Source organism: Rhea pennata, chromosome 18 (genome assembly GCF_028389875.1).
Source record: "Rhea pennata isolate bPtePen1 chromosome 18, bPtePen1.pri, whole genome shotgun sequence".
In the NCBI taxonomy this organism is placed as follows: domain Eukaryota; kingdom Metazoa; phylum Chordata; class Aves; order Rheiformes; family Rheidae; genus Rhea; species Rhea pennata.
The window spans coordinates 10,519,396-10,535,735 of record NC_084680.1 but is presented as its reverse complement, the minus strand read 5'-3'; the positions used below and the strand labels follow the sequence as shown (position 1 = coordinate 10,535,735).

The window sequence follows — 16,340 nt, the reverse complement described above, 5'->3', positions numbered from 1 at the left end:
GTGTGTGCGTGTGTGTCGTCCCCCCCCCCGCCGCCCCGCTCCAGCGAGACCAGGGCAGAGCCCCTAAGGCCTCCGCTGGGCCTCTGGCGGCGGCGGCGCCATGCGCGGCCCGGCCCCGGCCGCCCCCCCGGGGTGACGACGGAGGGTCCGGGCGGGCAGCGGCGATGCCAGCGGCCCTGGGAGCAGCGTCCACGTCTGCCCGCGTGTTGCATTGTGGGTCCCCTCCTCCAGCAGGGAGGGCTTGGACGTGGCTGGCGTTGGAAGAGCGAGCGGTGGGCAGAGCCCTCGGCGCGCATATTCATCAGGGCCGCGGGAGGCCCCGCGGCAGCGCCACGCGGGGCGGACGGGGCTCCGCGCGGGGGGCCGAGGCGGGCGGCCGCCCCCGCCGCGCGCCCCGCACCTCGGGCGTCTCCCGCGCGGCCTCCCGCCGCGCCCGCGCGGGCACCGGGCCCGAGGCTCCGTCCGTCCGCGCCGACACCACTGCCCGGCTCCAACGCTCTCCCCAAGCCACGGACGGAGGAAGAGCGAGAGCCTCGATCCTCAAAGCCAGCATGGGCACGTGGCTTTTCCCTTACCTGTCTTCACTCTGTTTTACTTCTACTGCTGATCTGTCTAACGTCGCACGGTAAAGTCAGCGGTAAAGCCAGGAGCAGAAATATGGAGCTCTGGCTCCTACTGCCGCTATCCAACCACTAGATCCTGTTACCCATGTAGCCAGTATGCACTGGGGGGAAAGGGAAACACGAATATTTGAATAAACATGAATTTAGAATGAAAACTGTTACACAGTTCTCCCTTCAAAATAAAAGGAAAACACTCCCCTTGACCCGAATGGAATCAGGTTTTTCCCCTAAAAATGGGAGTAGAAGGAGGACTTTGCAGGCCACAGGCAAGCTGTTGGGATCCAGAAAAATGGATACAGGCTGTATACAGTCTTGATTCTCTTGAATCCTAACAGCAGCAGCTGCAGAGTTTGCAAATTACCATGGAGCATACAGCTAGAACTCAGAGCCCATCTCTGCTGGCCAGGGCCTCGGCATAGCTGACCTGGGGCAATAAACAGCAGTGACATTTGAGATAGGGAAGAAAGACAGATCCCATTTGCAAAAAGGTTGAAAAAAAGGACTAAGAGAATGCTTTTTCATTGCCATTGTATCTCCTGGTAGACAAAGACCACTTTAGCAGCATGTTATGACAGATTTGGACCAAAGCAGGAGGACACTTCTGCTGAAAAATTTCAAAATATATATGTTTAAATCAAATTTGAGATAATACGTTACTTCTCTAAAATATTCCTTCTTACTACAATTCGTAATCTCATGCAGCCTCAACAACCTTGCATTGCATAGTTCCTGTGAAATGAAGATAGCAGCAGATTATTAGCACAGCTACTGTTGCTATCTGAGTAAATACATTTTGGCACCAAGTTCATCACTAAGAAACGGATGTCTTATTTTCTCATAGTGTTTTATTTTCACATAGAAAAGAAGTACTGGTATCACTATCAAATATGTAATAGTAGAACCACAGAAGTGGTGGCTGGGATGGCCCTCTGGAGGTCACTTAGGCCAACCTCCCGTACAAAGCCAAACTATTGCCATTGCTGGATCAGGTCAGCTGTGCCTTGGTCTAGCCAAGTCTTGAAAACATTCAAGGATGGCAATTCCACCACCTTTCTGGGTGACCTGTTCCAGGGCTGAACTACCCTCCTGGGCAAAGACACTGTCTTGCCCTCATATATTTGTCTAGTCCTCTTGTCCTAATATCTTGTCCTCTCACACATCTTTGCCTTTATACCTGAATTCAATGGGCCTGAGGAGTTTTAACCAGCATTTACAGTGCAGGAGTGTGAACTTAATGATTAAACCATAATCTTAGCTATTTATGGCAGACAGAGGTTTGTAATGGGACACTGAGACATTGAAAATAGAAATAATTAACCTGTAAGGTGACAACATATAACAGAAATAGGACCCTATGACTTCGGTGTCCAAGTCACTAACTGCAGACAAGTAAACTGTATTAATACCAATCAATACAGACAGAGAACCCTTGAGGACTGTTTGTTAAATACTTAGTAGTTCCATAATGTCTTTTGCATTAAGTTTATAAATACTGAGGTCTCAAAGGATTGGGTAGATAGTACTGTTCTTACTCAGTAGATAGCGAAGCAGACACAAAAAGGTTAAATAACTTGTGTGACTTGGGACAGTGAACGGGCAGCAATAACTAACTAGACCACGGGCTTTGCCAGTGGGGTGGTCGTGGCACCTTTTATTTAGGCTCAGCAATGTGATACTCAGCCCAGAAACTGGTTCGATGTTCCTTAACATTTTCATGAAATTCAATTTCAGCTTGGCTTCCAGTCGATTCCCAGAAGAATTGTTGGTTCCCATGAAACACCATGGTCTTCATGGTGCTTACATCACGGATCTGAATAAAGAAAGACCAAAACATTATTTCACAGCACCCTACAAGTCAAGCACCCACCAAATATTAGGGCCTTACCAGTCGGTCTCTCAGGGAAAAAGCTGCCCTAAACAAAGGCTAGAGGAAATACAGGAGACATCAGTGGTACTCATTCACAACTACATTTACGTAAGACATCAGAGTCTGACTCCTTAGGATTTATGATACACTTTGAACTTTCCCTTTGGATGGAAATCTCTTGGGATGAGCAATTCTTATGCTCTTTAGGCTTCTGACTCACCAGGATGTAATTAGACTGCGTTTGGTTGGTCTCATTGCCCAGGTCAATATACAGGGCGCGGATGGCTATGCGATGCCGAGGAGCCACATTGATGAAGGTCCGACATACTACTTCTTGCCTTTGATCAGATAATCGCACAGGATACATTATATCACCTTGGGGACCAAACAGTTGCTTGTCACAGTCTGAGAGGAGGAAGGGAAGTAGGAGAGAAGATGATTTAGAGAGTGTCTAGCATCTCCAAGAAAAGAAGTTTTAGATTAAACGCAGGCAGAAAAATTTCTCTAGGACTTTTCATCTGGGGACCTCCAAGCACCAGCAAATTCTGCTAAGGGTGTTGCCTTTAAAATGGAGCGGTAGTCTACAAATAGTATTCATTCCAGCACTCCTCAAAAAGGGGCTTATGAGCCCCAAGAGGTGGAGCAATGTTTCCATATATTCCCAAGATTTCCATGACCTGTGGAACTCTTAAGGGCCTTGTCTTGGGTCCCTCAATCTAAAGCAATAGTGAAGATTTCAGTAAGGTACCTTGGTAATATTTTTTAGTTGCTGCTCTGCTGCTGTACTGAAGAATGACCCCATTCCCTGGCATTAAAACACGTTGTTTCACAACCAGCGTATTCGTTCTGGAGTTTATCAGTGACAAAGGGAGTTTCCTGCAGCCCTTCCGCCACATCATTCGCCCAGAAAACTGCAGTAGCTCACCTGGAATGGATAAGCACAGGAATTAGAATTACTTTAAGTTGAATAACTTAGTCTGATGTCTTAAAAAACTTAAGTCAGAACTTAGTCTGACTTTCTATTTTACACAGGACAGGAATCTAGTAATCTCTGCATCTTGTCTCTATCTTATTGAAATCTGTCACGAAAACAGTCCACTTAACTAATCTAACTGTACTGATTCCAGCAAGAGGGTGTACTACAGATGAAGTTTATAACATGCAGTAGGGGGCAGTTCCTTTAACCCTATAAACTCCTTTAATCCCACATCTATCAACAAAATAAGGAAGAAATCATTGTGTACGGGAAGAAAAGGCAACATTTTAGCTTAGTCTCATCTTGGAAAGACTTGGTGGGACAGAAAAAATTTATAGAGTCTCAGAGATTGGCACACACAGGCTCCAAGGCAGCAAGATCCATTCAAGGCAGCACATGAGGGAGGCGGTGCAGATTTCCCAAAGGGAAAGTCCCCAGCACCTGCGTTGCAATTGAGGGAGCTCTCCAGAACGCTGACTGTTATCTCCTCCCCAAGAGGGCGTCCGATGGTCACAGCGCAGTCACTGCTCTCTACACCCATCATGTTGATGACCCCGGTGACATTAAGAAAAAGCCTCCCACAGACACCTGTGCAATAGAGACAGACCAGTAGCACATCCAGAGAGAACTACAGTTGCTGAAACCCAGCCCCTGTTCCCCTCATGGCACCATGAACAGCCTGCCCACCTTCTGGACAAAGCACTGGAAGAGTCAGCTTCTGTCCCAAAGAGTCTCAGATAAGAAAGGCTTTGGAAAGCCCAGGGAAGAAAGTCATTGTTCCTAATTTGGATAGCACAGATTGCTCATGACATGCTGGAAGGAACAGTGAGGTCCTCCAGGAATCTCCCCCCACTGGAGCGCCTGCTGTCCCTCCTGAGGACCTGACAACTGCAAGAAAACTCCCTCCCATCAACCTGTCCCTGTATGGTAGTAAGGTCACTGCACACAGCTGCACACAGCAGCCCCCAACTCTGTTTGATAGCATCCTTCTCACCTTCACCAGCCTCCTCTGTTTGTTCCTGAGGAAGAGGTGGCACAGCAGTTGAAGGAAGATTCAGACCCTTATATTTTGCCCATTTGGCAGTTGTGGCTGTCATCAGATGCATGGCTGGTGTCACTGCCTGGAGCTCTGCTCCATGGGACCTGGCTGCCACTGCCTGCTCAGGGCAGGGCCCTGCGGAGCAGCCACGTAGCACGATGGACTTCGGGAAGTGCCTGCAGAAGATGGGGTTCACGTGCTTACGGGTTAGCGGGTTGAGGCAGAAATCCTGACGTGTCTGAACACCATTCCCACATGAAGTTGAGCACTGCAGAGGAAGAAATCCACATGGCTTTTTACATATTTTTCAGTTGGTATGCAGAAATAAGTACATTTATTGGCTCAGGCATGATCCAGAGCATCTGATCTTCTGTTTACTGAAGCTGTTTTGTCACTTGGCCTCTAAGTAGTCTAGTTTCATCAGCTGTAAGATGGAAATAACAAAGCTGACCCACCTTCCCAGGGGACCCTCCAAATGCATCAGCACTCAGGAATACAGTATGTTTGAACTGGAGGACCAGTTTCCCCCAAATCCAAGAAGATCTGCACTTCAGAAGAAAACATAGCAAAAACCATTTTTAAACTGCAGTCAAAATCCTGAGCTGAGAAACACAGGAAGCAGCACAGACCTACAGCTGCTAAACCCAGTACAGGGTAAAGGATGGAAATATCCCCTAGAAACAATTTGTCATTTCTGTCAGAAACAAATACACAAGACAGAAGTGGTATTTCTCCCCTGTATCATTTATAAAAGGGAATGGCTATAAAACCGCTGCGCTGGACCCCAAGTACTGCATCCAAACAGGAGCCAATACCTCCGTCCATTCGCTGAAGCTCCATTCATAAGAGCACATTCGGATGACACAGGGGATGCTGGTAAGGGGCTTCTCTGTCACAGGGCATAAGTGGTCCTCCAACAACATCTCTTGGCCTTGGTGGATCTGAACACAAGTAACTAGCTGAACAGCTAAGCCGAGCCCACAGGTGGCGGAACAGGGGCCAGCTGGGGCTACCTTCCATCTGACAGAGAAGGAGAAAAAATGAGTAAGGGATGATTCCCTACCCTCTACTGCCTCTCACTGTAGAGAGTGCACTGCAGCTCCCTCGTCCTTCCCTCCTTCCCTGTCCTCAGCAGCTACCTTCCCCTCTCCATCTCACACACTTTGCTGCCCATGGTACTTGCAGGGCGGCCTCTGAGACAAGGTTAGGCAGTCTGGAGCAGGTCTGGAATTGAACCCAAGGGGAAGGCATTCACATTTTTCAGGAAGCCCAAAGACTCCAAACGTACATTGAGGGAAAGAACAGAGAGAAGATCTGCCCTGGGACCATGGAACAATTTTTCTATGGGAGAATAGCGGGATCTTATGTTACTGTGCCTCTGGAGAGCTAGAGAGGAAGGAAAGATCTCTCACTGGCTCATTCTTTCCTGGTAATTGCTTTACCTTGGACAGGGATTGAGATTGCAAACTTCCATCCTGCTCTCAGGCTTTGGCACTGGGTGACAATTTTCTTCTTGGGTTTCTTCTTTGGTATCAAAAGCCACACATACATACTGTAGCTGAGTTTTTCCTAAAAAACGGAAGTGATTTGACTGTACGGAATGCATATAGGAGTTGAAAATAAGTCTGTGGTGACAAAAGCCTCATCTGCATGTACAAAACAAGCACACGCTGCTCAACCCCCAGCATGCTCATTCCACTCGTTCCCCTGACTCTCGAACACAGCAGTGGTCAGCCAGGCCCTGACCTATTCCCTGTCTTGAGCCAGACACCTTTATCTCTTACAGATTCAAAAAAATGTGACGACAACTACACATGCACCTTGATCTGTAGAGGAGAAAGGCCAGGTTCTTGAGGTTCCTAAGCACTGAGCTCAGTAACAGAGCCAAAAGAGCCAAGTAATATTTTCCTACAGCATTGAAAGATCTCACCTTTACCACAGGAGACAGAACACTCCCCAGCCAGAGGGCTCCAGACATACACGGGCTGATTTTCCCGTTGGATATGCCCAAATGATTCTGAAGTCTGCAGCAAGTTTGCATCTTCCTCCTCAGAACAGAGCAACAAGAACCAGACACACAATGGCACCTGCTTCTCACACAGGTCCTAATCTACTCAAGCTGGGGGGATGTCTCCAGAACAAGCCTACAACATATCCTCTGTTACTGAAGAAAGAAGCACGTTTAAGCATAGTGAAGCTCTCTCCTAATTCACACTGCTTGAGGCTGAAAAGAGATACCTGAGACTGAAGAGAGATGCCTAAAGCACACCATCCCCATCACCATCAACCCCCGCCACCACCACCAATCTATAAATGTAAACCATGGGAGTGGCTCCCCAGTACAGATCTGGGCTAGTGATCTGGAGTTGAAAAGGTTTCCTCCCTGTTAATAATCCTCCCTACCAAGTCAGAACCTCTTTGCTTGACAGTGAGGTATTTACTAGTGGAACAGAGGGTATTTCTTTTTCTGGTTTTGTTGGACTCTGAGTGAGGGGAGGAACAAAGAAGGAACATAGTCAACAGCTACCCAACAAACCAAACCACCACTAAAAGCTGACAACTCCTGCAGCATAAATTAAGAGAAACAGACTTTTCTAAACTGACAGTATGAGCATTTAACTGAACAGACATCCTCTGTGTAAAACACCCTCCCATAACACCATCCCAATAAGATGGTTCTTTCTAACAGGTAGCCTTCCATGGATCACGACTGCAAAGTTCCCAGAGAGACTCCTGAAACAATCCAAGCCAATAAACTCACTTTATCCCAGCCTAAAGGGCAGACGTTAACCACGCATGGCACAATGGAGAGAGGTTTTTCCTCTGCTGCACACAAGCTGTCATCCACAACAGTCTCCAATCCATCACGAGACTGGACACAGGTCAGATTCTGCTGGGCAACTCCAGTTCCACAGACTGCAGAGCATTCATCTATTTCAGATTTCTTCCACCTAAATAAGAATTAACTGCATCAGCCAATTTCTCACCTGAACCATGGAGGTTTGTTATTCATGCCACTGACTGCAAAATGGAATGCAGAAAGTATTCACTCTCTCTATTTCAGAGCCTAACCTGGATGTGATTGAGAGGGCCAGTGCTGGAAACTCAAGTCCTTGCACTGACACCTCTCTAGCACTGAAAGCACCTAAGCTAAAGAACTAAAGTTCACAGTCTTTTTTTTATTAAACACTAAAATGTCCATGAGGTCAGTGTCTGGACAGGTTTTGCTCTCAGTTTTCTTTCTAGCCCAATTAACACAAGGACCTCCTCCAGAATAAGATCACATCTCTGTTGGCACAGTCTTCAAAAAGATGCCCCCAAAGTATGTAAGCTTTATATTCATTTAGCAGACTAAAGAATTGGAAGAACTGTCTCCCATTCATTCAGCGGATGTTTGAAGTAACTCATGGGACCAGGTAAGACAGAGCCTGGTCTGGGATCAGTTACGCCATTGTAGTTATGAAGAAACTAGGCCACATCCCTCCTCTTTCTTTCCATCTTGCACAATGCAAGCCACACTGCAGAAACTGAATTAGCTGGCAGAGAAAGGGCAAGACTACTGCTTTTCAGAGTGAAATGAGATTTCAGTTTAGTCACTGAGGAACACCAACCTGTACAGACAAGGTCCCATGGCACAGGGCTCCTGCTCTGAAAGGGGCTGTGGGAGGCCCAAACACTGCTGATCCTCTGTTGTTTCATTCTTTGTCCGGTCAAAGCACACGTGATCCACCAAGCGAGTCCCTGGGAACGGAAGTGCAATCAAAGGGAAAGGAAAGGATGTTCTGAACCAAGTAAACAGTTTTGCTTCTATTATTCCAGGAAGATGTTGTAATTTTCCTTTAACCTAATTATCCATTTAGGGAAAATGGTATATTTGGGAATGAAGACTTTCTACAAACATACAAAAGCCGTATTTCTAATACAACTTTCCTCGAGAGTTTTAGGTGCCTCTCCGAGATGAACATCCCAGAAGAGGAGAGATGTGATGGATAATCCATGGTCAAAATGGAAAGATTGTTCTAAATTGGTCATTTGTAAGAACAGCAAGGATATCTATCATAATTTGTTCAAAAGCACTTCCATCGGACTCTGTTTGACTGATGAGGAACAGGTCGCTGACAAGAAATCATAGCAGCCAGACATTTTCAATTTACTTTCTGTTGAAATGATCATAATTACATGGTCTTTGTGCTTTGCACCTTGTACTAATATCATTACACAGCCCTGTACCCAGTCAACACCACACCAAGGTTCACAAAGTGATCACTGATACCCAGAAACCCACTAGCGCTACTGGGAGAGGAACCACAGACCACAGTGCCTGTGGTATGTGAGAAATAGAATATTCATAAACTACAGATATGAGCGAGATTTTTAACAACATTGAACTTAGAAGAGTGCCCAATTCAAAGTAAACTTGCTCCGGATTTGTGGAAAGGCATTACAACAATGAACTCAACAGGTATGGTGAGTGAAGATCTCAAAACTTTTGAGCAAAGCTGTAAAACTTCTCTTTTGCAGTGAATGAGTTGCCCACAAGGAGTGAGAAACTTTCCTGAATCTCAGAGAACACGATTCTGAGGAGCGAATGTCAGGAATCAAACAGCAATGTTACCTTTTCACTACCCTCCTTATTTTCAAATAACGCCTATTGGTAAGGTGGCCAGAGCACCACTTTCAGCTTTCAAGCTGCAATTTCAGCTCTGATTCTCAATCTCCTTTGGTATTTTGTTTGTGACTGTGCATTAGCTGAGACTTCTTGTCATATTTTGAATTTTCTAGTTTGAGGTTTCAACAATCAGTTCACCTGAGGAATCTGCTAGGGAAAAGCTCTCCAGACATAACAAGTCCTGTAGACTGACTTTCGTAACTACTCATTAACGTATTTTCTAAAATCTTGTCATAAAAATCTTAAGAGATTCGCTAGTATCAACTGTATTATCTGGTAAACAAGATGTCAAATGTCAATGTTACAATCTGCATTATGATTTCGACACAAGAGACAGAAAGGATTAACCCTGACACAGGAATAGAATTCTAAGAAGGAAACTCTATAATGAGCTCTAAGGCTTTAGTTAGACACTAGATACTAGTTTAGTTTCAGACTTCTACTATTCAACCAACTCCAAATTACCAGCTTCACTAACTTTGAAAAAAAATAAGAAAATCATTTAATCTTAAAGCCGAAAGGTTGGTTTAAAGCAATTTTTAATTCATCTTAAGATCAAATATTTTGATTAATATTTTGATAATTCTGTTGAATTGCTAATTTAATTCTACAGCTGTACTGCTCTTTTCCTTGATCCAGCTTAATATTGGAAACTGTAGCTCGCTTTTAGCAATTTGCTTTTAGAAGTTGTTGAACGACTGAGCCGCATTTAACCAAGTATCTATCACTGATAAATTACATTTCTTTCAGTGAACACCAGAAGACCCCAAGGGTTGAAGACCTGGGCAACTACTGGCCAGCCAAACTAAAAGTTTGTCCAGATCTCTGTAAGAATTACAGACTGAGTACTCCTGCCTCACCTTCCCCACAGGTCACTGAGCATTGCCCCTTCTGAGAAATCCACACATATGTCAGATTCTCTTTCGGCACAAAGTAGCTGAAGGTGATGTCCGGGTTGGTGGCATTGCCGTATTCTTTTGCATACCTTCTATAGACCTAGCAAAGGAAAAGGGCGTGGTCAATACACAGATCAACTCCAACTTGCACCCAAGGACAGAGCTAAGAAGGGAAATTAGCCCCCCTCTTCCATTCTGTCCTGAGCCTCAGCGCTATGACTCTCAGTTCTTCCCAGACGCACTGAGAATATTCAGCCTGCAAATTCTGTGTACAGGGCACTGAACAAAGATTGAGTCAGGCAAGACTTTTAACTCAGTACACATTTTCCCCATCCAACCATCACCGAGGCCTGCAGAAAGGCTGTAGGCAGCATACCCTCAACCTTTCCCAAGAGGAAGAAGATCATCACTCTTAGTGAACACCATCTCCACCGGCCTTGGACATGAAGCCTTCTACACCTGGATTCTGCTCTGCAACAGAGCCACATGAATACAGTCTTGCCAGTTCTGACTGAACCCTTTCTATGTTAATTTACCTGTATCTCAATTTCCTCTTGGGTTGGCCCATCCACATGGACTTCCTCCAGGCTGGGAAAGTTGTCCTTGGTGAGAAACACTTTGTATTTGATCTGGCTGTCCTCCAGAACAGACGGATAGGTGACATTCAGTGAGATTTTTCCCTTTCCAGCAACCACATACTCACCTTTAACTTTCACAGCTAGAAGAGCAAAAATAGCAGTAAGGGAAAAAGGTATGATGTGCTCACAGAATCCCCTGGTGCTGGCAGCTCCAGACTGCACTGTCACTGGAAACTGGTCTACAATGATCTATATGAGACATCCCAAAGACCATGGCATCTGCCAGTTCCCACTGGAGAGCATCGCAGAAACAAACTGCTTAGCAATAACTTTCCCCCCAAATACCATTTTTCTTATTTTTAGTGCATGTCTGAGCACTGCCTGTAGCCCCTCCTCTCCTTTCCACTTAACTCACCCAAATGTGTGAAGAGTGGTCTCCAATTGATAACGTGGACAAAAGTAGTGTTATAAGGCAGGGACAGAAATGTAACATACTCTGGAAGTATGGAAAGACAAAAAAGACATGGTCACCTTCTCTTACTGGGCCTCTTTCAAAAAGGTTAGGGATTATAGATCAACCCCACTTCACCTTATCAGCATACCATCCATCAGAGGACAAGTCTTAAGGAGAGTAATAAAGCTTAACTGCAGACAGGAATTATATATAGCTAATTAAAAATGTAAGGATGCCACAGTGATGCCCAGCAGGCTAAATTCACCCTGACCTTGGCTTGATCAATGTGAGAATGAATTTAGCCAAAAAAAATTGAATTCTGTGCCCTATTCTCATTTTTCTTTTGTTTTCTCTACATCCTCTGTTAATAACTGTGTGATCACTGCAAGAGCCAGATCACTCCCCAAACACAGCAACATCTTTTACAGAGATCATCATAATATCAAGCCTGGGGCTGAGGAATACACACCTTTAGCTTTTCCTTTTGTGTAAGATCCACTCACTTTGGTGCATGTAGTATTATCACCCCCACAGACCTTACAAGAGTCCATTGTCTTCTTGGAATCCATCTGACCATCACATCCAAATGCCTGAGCAAAGGGGAGAGTCTGTCAAGACTTGCCTATTCCAGGAAGAAAACAAGCACATCAAAGCAACGCTACCTGAATTCCTTAAGCTGCTCTTTTCATTTGTAGTTCGAATTTAAGAAGACAAGACAGACAAAGGTATGTTTGTACACAGATCTACCACTGAATAGCAGTGCACAAAGCTTGGGACTGAAAAGTCTTAAGTGAGAGTATACAAGTTCTCATTAATTGTATGATTATCTATTTTTCCCAAAGAAGCAGTCCAGAAAGATTTTTCCTGTGACATAAAACAAAGGTTATGCATGCCCTCTCCTCTATGGACTCCTTCTGGAGAAGGAGGGGAAAAAAAAGAAAAAAGAACAGTAAACATAAACAGCAGTTTCTAAATGAATCCTTAGTTCCCTAACCCCCAAATCTACACCCAGCTCACATCCTTCAACCAGGTCTTCAATACTATGGAGCTCAGAAAAGAGATTCTTTCCTCACTCCAATGGACAAGACTGCTTTACCCAAAGCTACATGAGGATCTCAGCAGACTTGGAAGCAAAACATGTGCAACTTCTAAACTTATGCTAGAGGTGATGATCTCAGGCTTTAGATACCATTGTAATGCACTTATTTATTACCATTGCCAACGAAACAGCAGAAAACAGAATAGATAATACCTACACCCTCTGCTGTTCATTTGGTGGAAATGCATTACAAAGCATTATGAACATGGGAAGAATCAAAAAACCACAAAATTTAAAAAGTGTATTCTGGGAAGGCAAAGAAACAACAGCCAAAGACCACAGGATCAGCTTTGAGTAGTTACTAAAATACAGACATCAGTGGGTAGTTAAATCCAAGTTCATCATAAAAGAATACCTTTCTCATGCTGAAACCAGGAATGATTGTTACACTTCCATTTTGATAGTGATTCCAATAAATCAACTTGTGGAGTTAGGGTTCCTAGGTTTTACTCTTTATTTTGCCACTGACACAATACGTTCAAATCATGTAACCTCTCTCCAAAAGAGTCAGCATTTTCCAGGACTGTTTATACTGTGCAAGCAGAACAGCTAGCAATGTCTCTTCAACCAAGGCATAAACCAATTGCAGCATGGATTAGGGATGAATAGCCTCATGTTCTTACTGTATAATTAGCAGAATATCTTATCTAGAGGGCATTGGCATTGGACGCACAGACAGAACACTAGATCAGCTGGACTACTTCCAGTAAGCTAAGAACAAAGCTCTTCTTTTGAGAAGAGACTGGTCTGCTGCTTGGGACATCGTGTGTTTCTTCCCTTGCTCCTAGTAAGTTGACTGACTTAGTGCAGGTTACATGTTTGAAGCTCACTTGGATCCCATAGTCACTTACTTTGCAGCTTCCCATTACACACAGATGGAAAGTCCCATGGTGATCAGAGTTATCCTGCTCACATCTGGTTCCATCTATGAAACTATCTTCACGGCTTACCATGAATGCTTTTCCAACTGCTCTGCACATGTGCTTGCACAGCAAGTCCCCTGGAGAAGGTAGATAAGACGAGACAGGAATTATTCATTCAGAAAGGCACACGGCTGGCCATCAAACAACAGGAAGAAGTTGAAAGGATCTGACAAAAAGCGCTTGAAGGTTTCACCTGGAAACTAAAAACAGTGAAATGGCCTTTTGATTTTAAAGTACAGTCAGGGCCACAGAGCACTCTCCCACACAAAGACGCTACAGTCTCAATCTTTCCTTACCTTTGGCAAAGCCAACAGCAGAAGTCCAGGTATAAAAGGATGGCACTTCTGCAGTAGGATCCAGTGGTTCTAAATTTGTTGCTGCGCATTGTTCAGCCATAAAATCCAGCTGGCTCATCAGACAGGCCTACATCCCAAAGAGAATTGTGTGGGGAATGAAAACTTACTAAGCACAGGATCTCCAGCAGCACTTCACCCGCTAACTAAAGGCAGCCAACTCTGGAGCAGAAAAGAATGGCTGGTAAGCAAAACACCTGCAGAACTTTTGAAAATAAAGAATAACACATCAAAATGAAGCTGCATGATACACAGAGAACTCTGTTTGGAAGCTATTATCTTTGATATTTATACAAAATAAATGGACATGGAAAAATAGGAACAACAGAAAAGCAAGCTAGCATTAAATGGAGTCATTGTTCTCAGTGTCTGTCCTGCTATAGAGGCACACAGAAAATTCTTCATTGCACATAAAAATGCTGTTAAGGAACTCTGTTGTCTTTAGACACAGTAGAACAAATACTTCTCCTGTTGTCACACAGGTGAAGGCTGCATGCCAAATCTTAGATCTTCTTCCCAGATCAATCAGCTGTGAAAAGTATGGTCCCAAACCGCACAGATCTCAAAAGGTTAAACAGCATTAAGCAGAAAGGTCAGAAGATGTGATTAGCTCCACTACCTGGGTATTACACATCTCTACTTGGATGCCAGCTCCTTGGCACTCTTGCCCCCCAAAAGCAGGCCTGAAAGTAACAAGAAAAGAACGCTACAGAGAAAGGTTCATCACAAGCAAAGAGCAACACTCACTGCCTTGGCCTAGGGGCCTTGCAAACTCCACATGTCCCCATACCCTTACCTGGGGTTATTGCAGAATCGCTGCCTTTTCACAACTCCACCTCCACAGCTGCGGGAGCAGGAGGAGAAAGGGCTCCAGCTGGACCACTGCCCATGTACTACAGCCATGGGGTTCAGCTCTTCCAGAGAGCTGCACCGTCCCTTGGAGCACCACTAAGATCAAGAATACACAAAATTAGCAGCAGCACCACAGTGACCACAGCAGGGTCCCTGCACAAATCCCCACCTCTTGGCAGACCAGACTGTAACAGAGAATCCAAGATGAATGAGCTACTTCCTCACAGGAGGTTAGAAGAAAACAGTCCCATTCCTAATTATGGTCTGACATGGGCTTACGGTTAAAACAAAGAACTGCTAAGTCATTTCAAGTAGAAAGCACAGCCTTGAAGGATGGCTCAGATATCAGGCTACGAGACTGCAGAGCAACACCAGAGATACGGAAAAGGTGGAAACATCAAGATCAGATGGTATCAGCTTATGCCTTGAGTGTCTTGCCTTAATTCCACAGCTTAGGGACAGTGAGTCCCACGTACCCTCCAGCCACTAACTATGGCTTGCTATCTAATAAGCTCCATAGTTCCCACACATATTTCTGATTCTCAGAGCATCAACAGCCTCCTTACCTTATTGATTCCACACTCAGTACCATCCAAGAGGGGAACAAGAAGCCGAGTACAGCTGGATTTGTCTTTTGGTTGTACATGGCATGAGAGAACCTTACATATATCCTGGTGTGGCAAGAAAAAGTGGTATTCAACAAGTCATTAAGGCTCATGAACCCGATCCCCAAAAGCTGGTCAGTTTAAATCACACACATCCTAGATGTCTGGTTTCCCCACAGCTACACAACAATGCAGGCAAGTTCTTTAATCTCTCCTGCCATTGGGCGGAGTTGTGACCCTTGCAAAAGACTGGCACTGCCAGACGTAACACTAGAAGAAGATCAACTGAAGCAGTTGAAGTTTCATCCATATTAGTGCTTTCTGATTAACAAGCATATCCAGATGGCAGCTATTAGCCATGCTACCTTTCTCAGACTTGCAGAAACAGGGGGAAGCCTAGAGGATCCAGTGAACAAGAGCTCCTCAAGAGAGGACCCAAGACTTGCCTGAACTAGTATGCCCAGAACTAGTACTGCCAGATCCTTGTTTGGACAAATGGTTCTGGGTACAATCACAGTGCAAATCTTAAAGGAGACTTGTGTGGACAAAGGAGGTAATGAAGGTGAGAAGGGAAGCATTTTAAGGTTTGTTCTTTACCAAGAAGTCTGAGGCAGAAGAGCACCTTCAGTCCCTTTATACTAACAGTGTCACCTCTCTCTGAATCCTGGCCCAAGAAAATTTCCCTGCTGCCCCCAGAAATACAGACAGAAATTTTCTACCTACAACGTTGCTGTCAGCAAAGGTGCACGCTGTGGCGACGTTCCCAAAGGCTATTTTACATTGTTCATCTGCTCCATAGTATAAGCCAGGCTTCCACCCAGGGATGCTGCCATCCATGTCCGGCAGGTCATTTAAGCAGTTTGTTTGGCCTGTGCTGATAGAGACACAAGAAATATAACTTTCCCAGCTGTGGGCAATAACGACAGTGACATGTTTGTAAACTTCTGCTGAGCTTCATTCTAGGAGTGGGCTGTTGCTTTCCTAGACAACACATGTTTACAGTAGGCTGTGATGGATTTAGCTACAGCAGTTAAAATTTAAGTTAAAATCAGCCTGGAGATGCTCACAGTTCCCTTCTGCGGAAGTTATAACAGAAACCCATGCCTGTTCCTCATTTAAACAGCTTACAATGCTTGCTTAAACCTAGATGCTCTGACATTTTAAATAAATTTTCCCAGCTGAGCTAGTGTCTGCGGAGTCAAACACAGCCCAGGCATGTTAGTCACTGACCAAAGTAATTTCCAGTTGCTTGAAACAGAGTCTGGGTTTAACTTCAACAAAAGACACAAACAATATGAAATAAACAAACCTGAAGTAATTCAGAGTTCCTTATTTTCCAAAATCCTCCTATTCTATTCCTTGCCTTCCCCTTCTCTCTCCCGAGCTCCCAATTCATGGAAATGTTC

At 44.8% G+C, this 16,340-nt stretch overlaps 1 protein-coding gene across 3 annotated transcripts in view; it reads right to left on the bottom strand.

The window, feature by feature from the left end:
* Nucleotides 1-1,450: 1,450 nt before the first annotated feature.
* Nucleotides 1,451-16,340, bottom strand: part of ADAMTS13 (ADAM metallopeptidase with thrombospondin type 1 motif 13) — a 20,981-nt gene continuing 6,091 nt past the window's right edge. For 2 of the 3 annotated variants that reach the window (XM_062590983.1, XM_062590986.1), the window contains 20 exons: nt 15,658-15,808; nt 14,896-15,000; nt 14,274-14,425; nt 14,097-14,160; nt 13,421-13,547; nt 13,053-13,201; nt 11,572-11,692; nt 11,064-11,144; nt 10,607-10,788; nt 10,035-10,170; nt 8,117-8,246; nt 7,267-7,456; nt 6,436-6,553; nt 5,948-6,074; nt 5,321-5,525; nt 4,461-4,773; nt 3,908-4,054; nt 3,239-3,415; nt 2,711-2,895; nt 1,451-2,433 (listed from right to left, as the gene is read on the bottom strand). In XM_062590983.1, coding sequence (XP_062446967.1) covers nt 2,275-2,433; nt 2,711-2,895; nt 3,239-3,415; nt 3,908-4,054; nt 4,461-4,773; nt 5,321-5,525; nt 5,948-6,074; nt 6,436-6,553; nt 7,267-7,456; nt 8,117-8,246; nt 10,035-10,170; nt 10,607-10,788; nt 11,064-11,144; nt 11,572-11,692; nt 13,053-13,201; nt 13,421-13,547; nt 14,097-14,160; nt 14,274-14,425; nt 14,896-15,000; nt 15,658-15,808 — 3,019 coding nt within the window. In that variant the 3' untranslated portion in view covers nt 1,451-2,274. The remainder of the gene's footprint in view (nt 2,434-2,710; nt 2,896-3,238; nt 3,416-3,907; nt 4,055-4,460; nt 4,774-5,320; nt 5,526-5,947; nt 6,075-6,435; nt 6,554-7,266; nt 7,457-8,116; nt 8,247-10,034; nt 10,171-10,606; nt 10,789-11,063; nt 11,145-11,571; nt 11,693-13,052; nt 13,202-13,420; nt 13,548-14,096; nt 14,161-14,273; nt 14,426-14,895; nt 15,001-15,657; nt 15,809-16,340) is intronic. The other variant, XM_062590985.1, reaches the window with a different exon arrangement.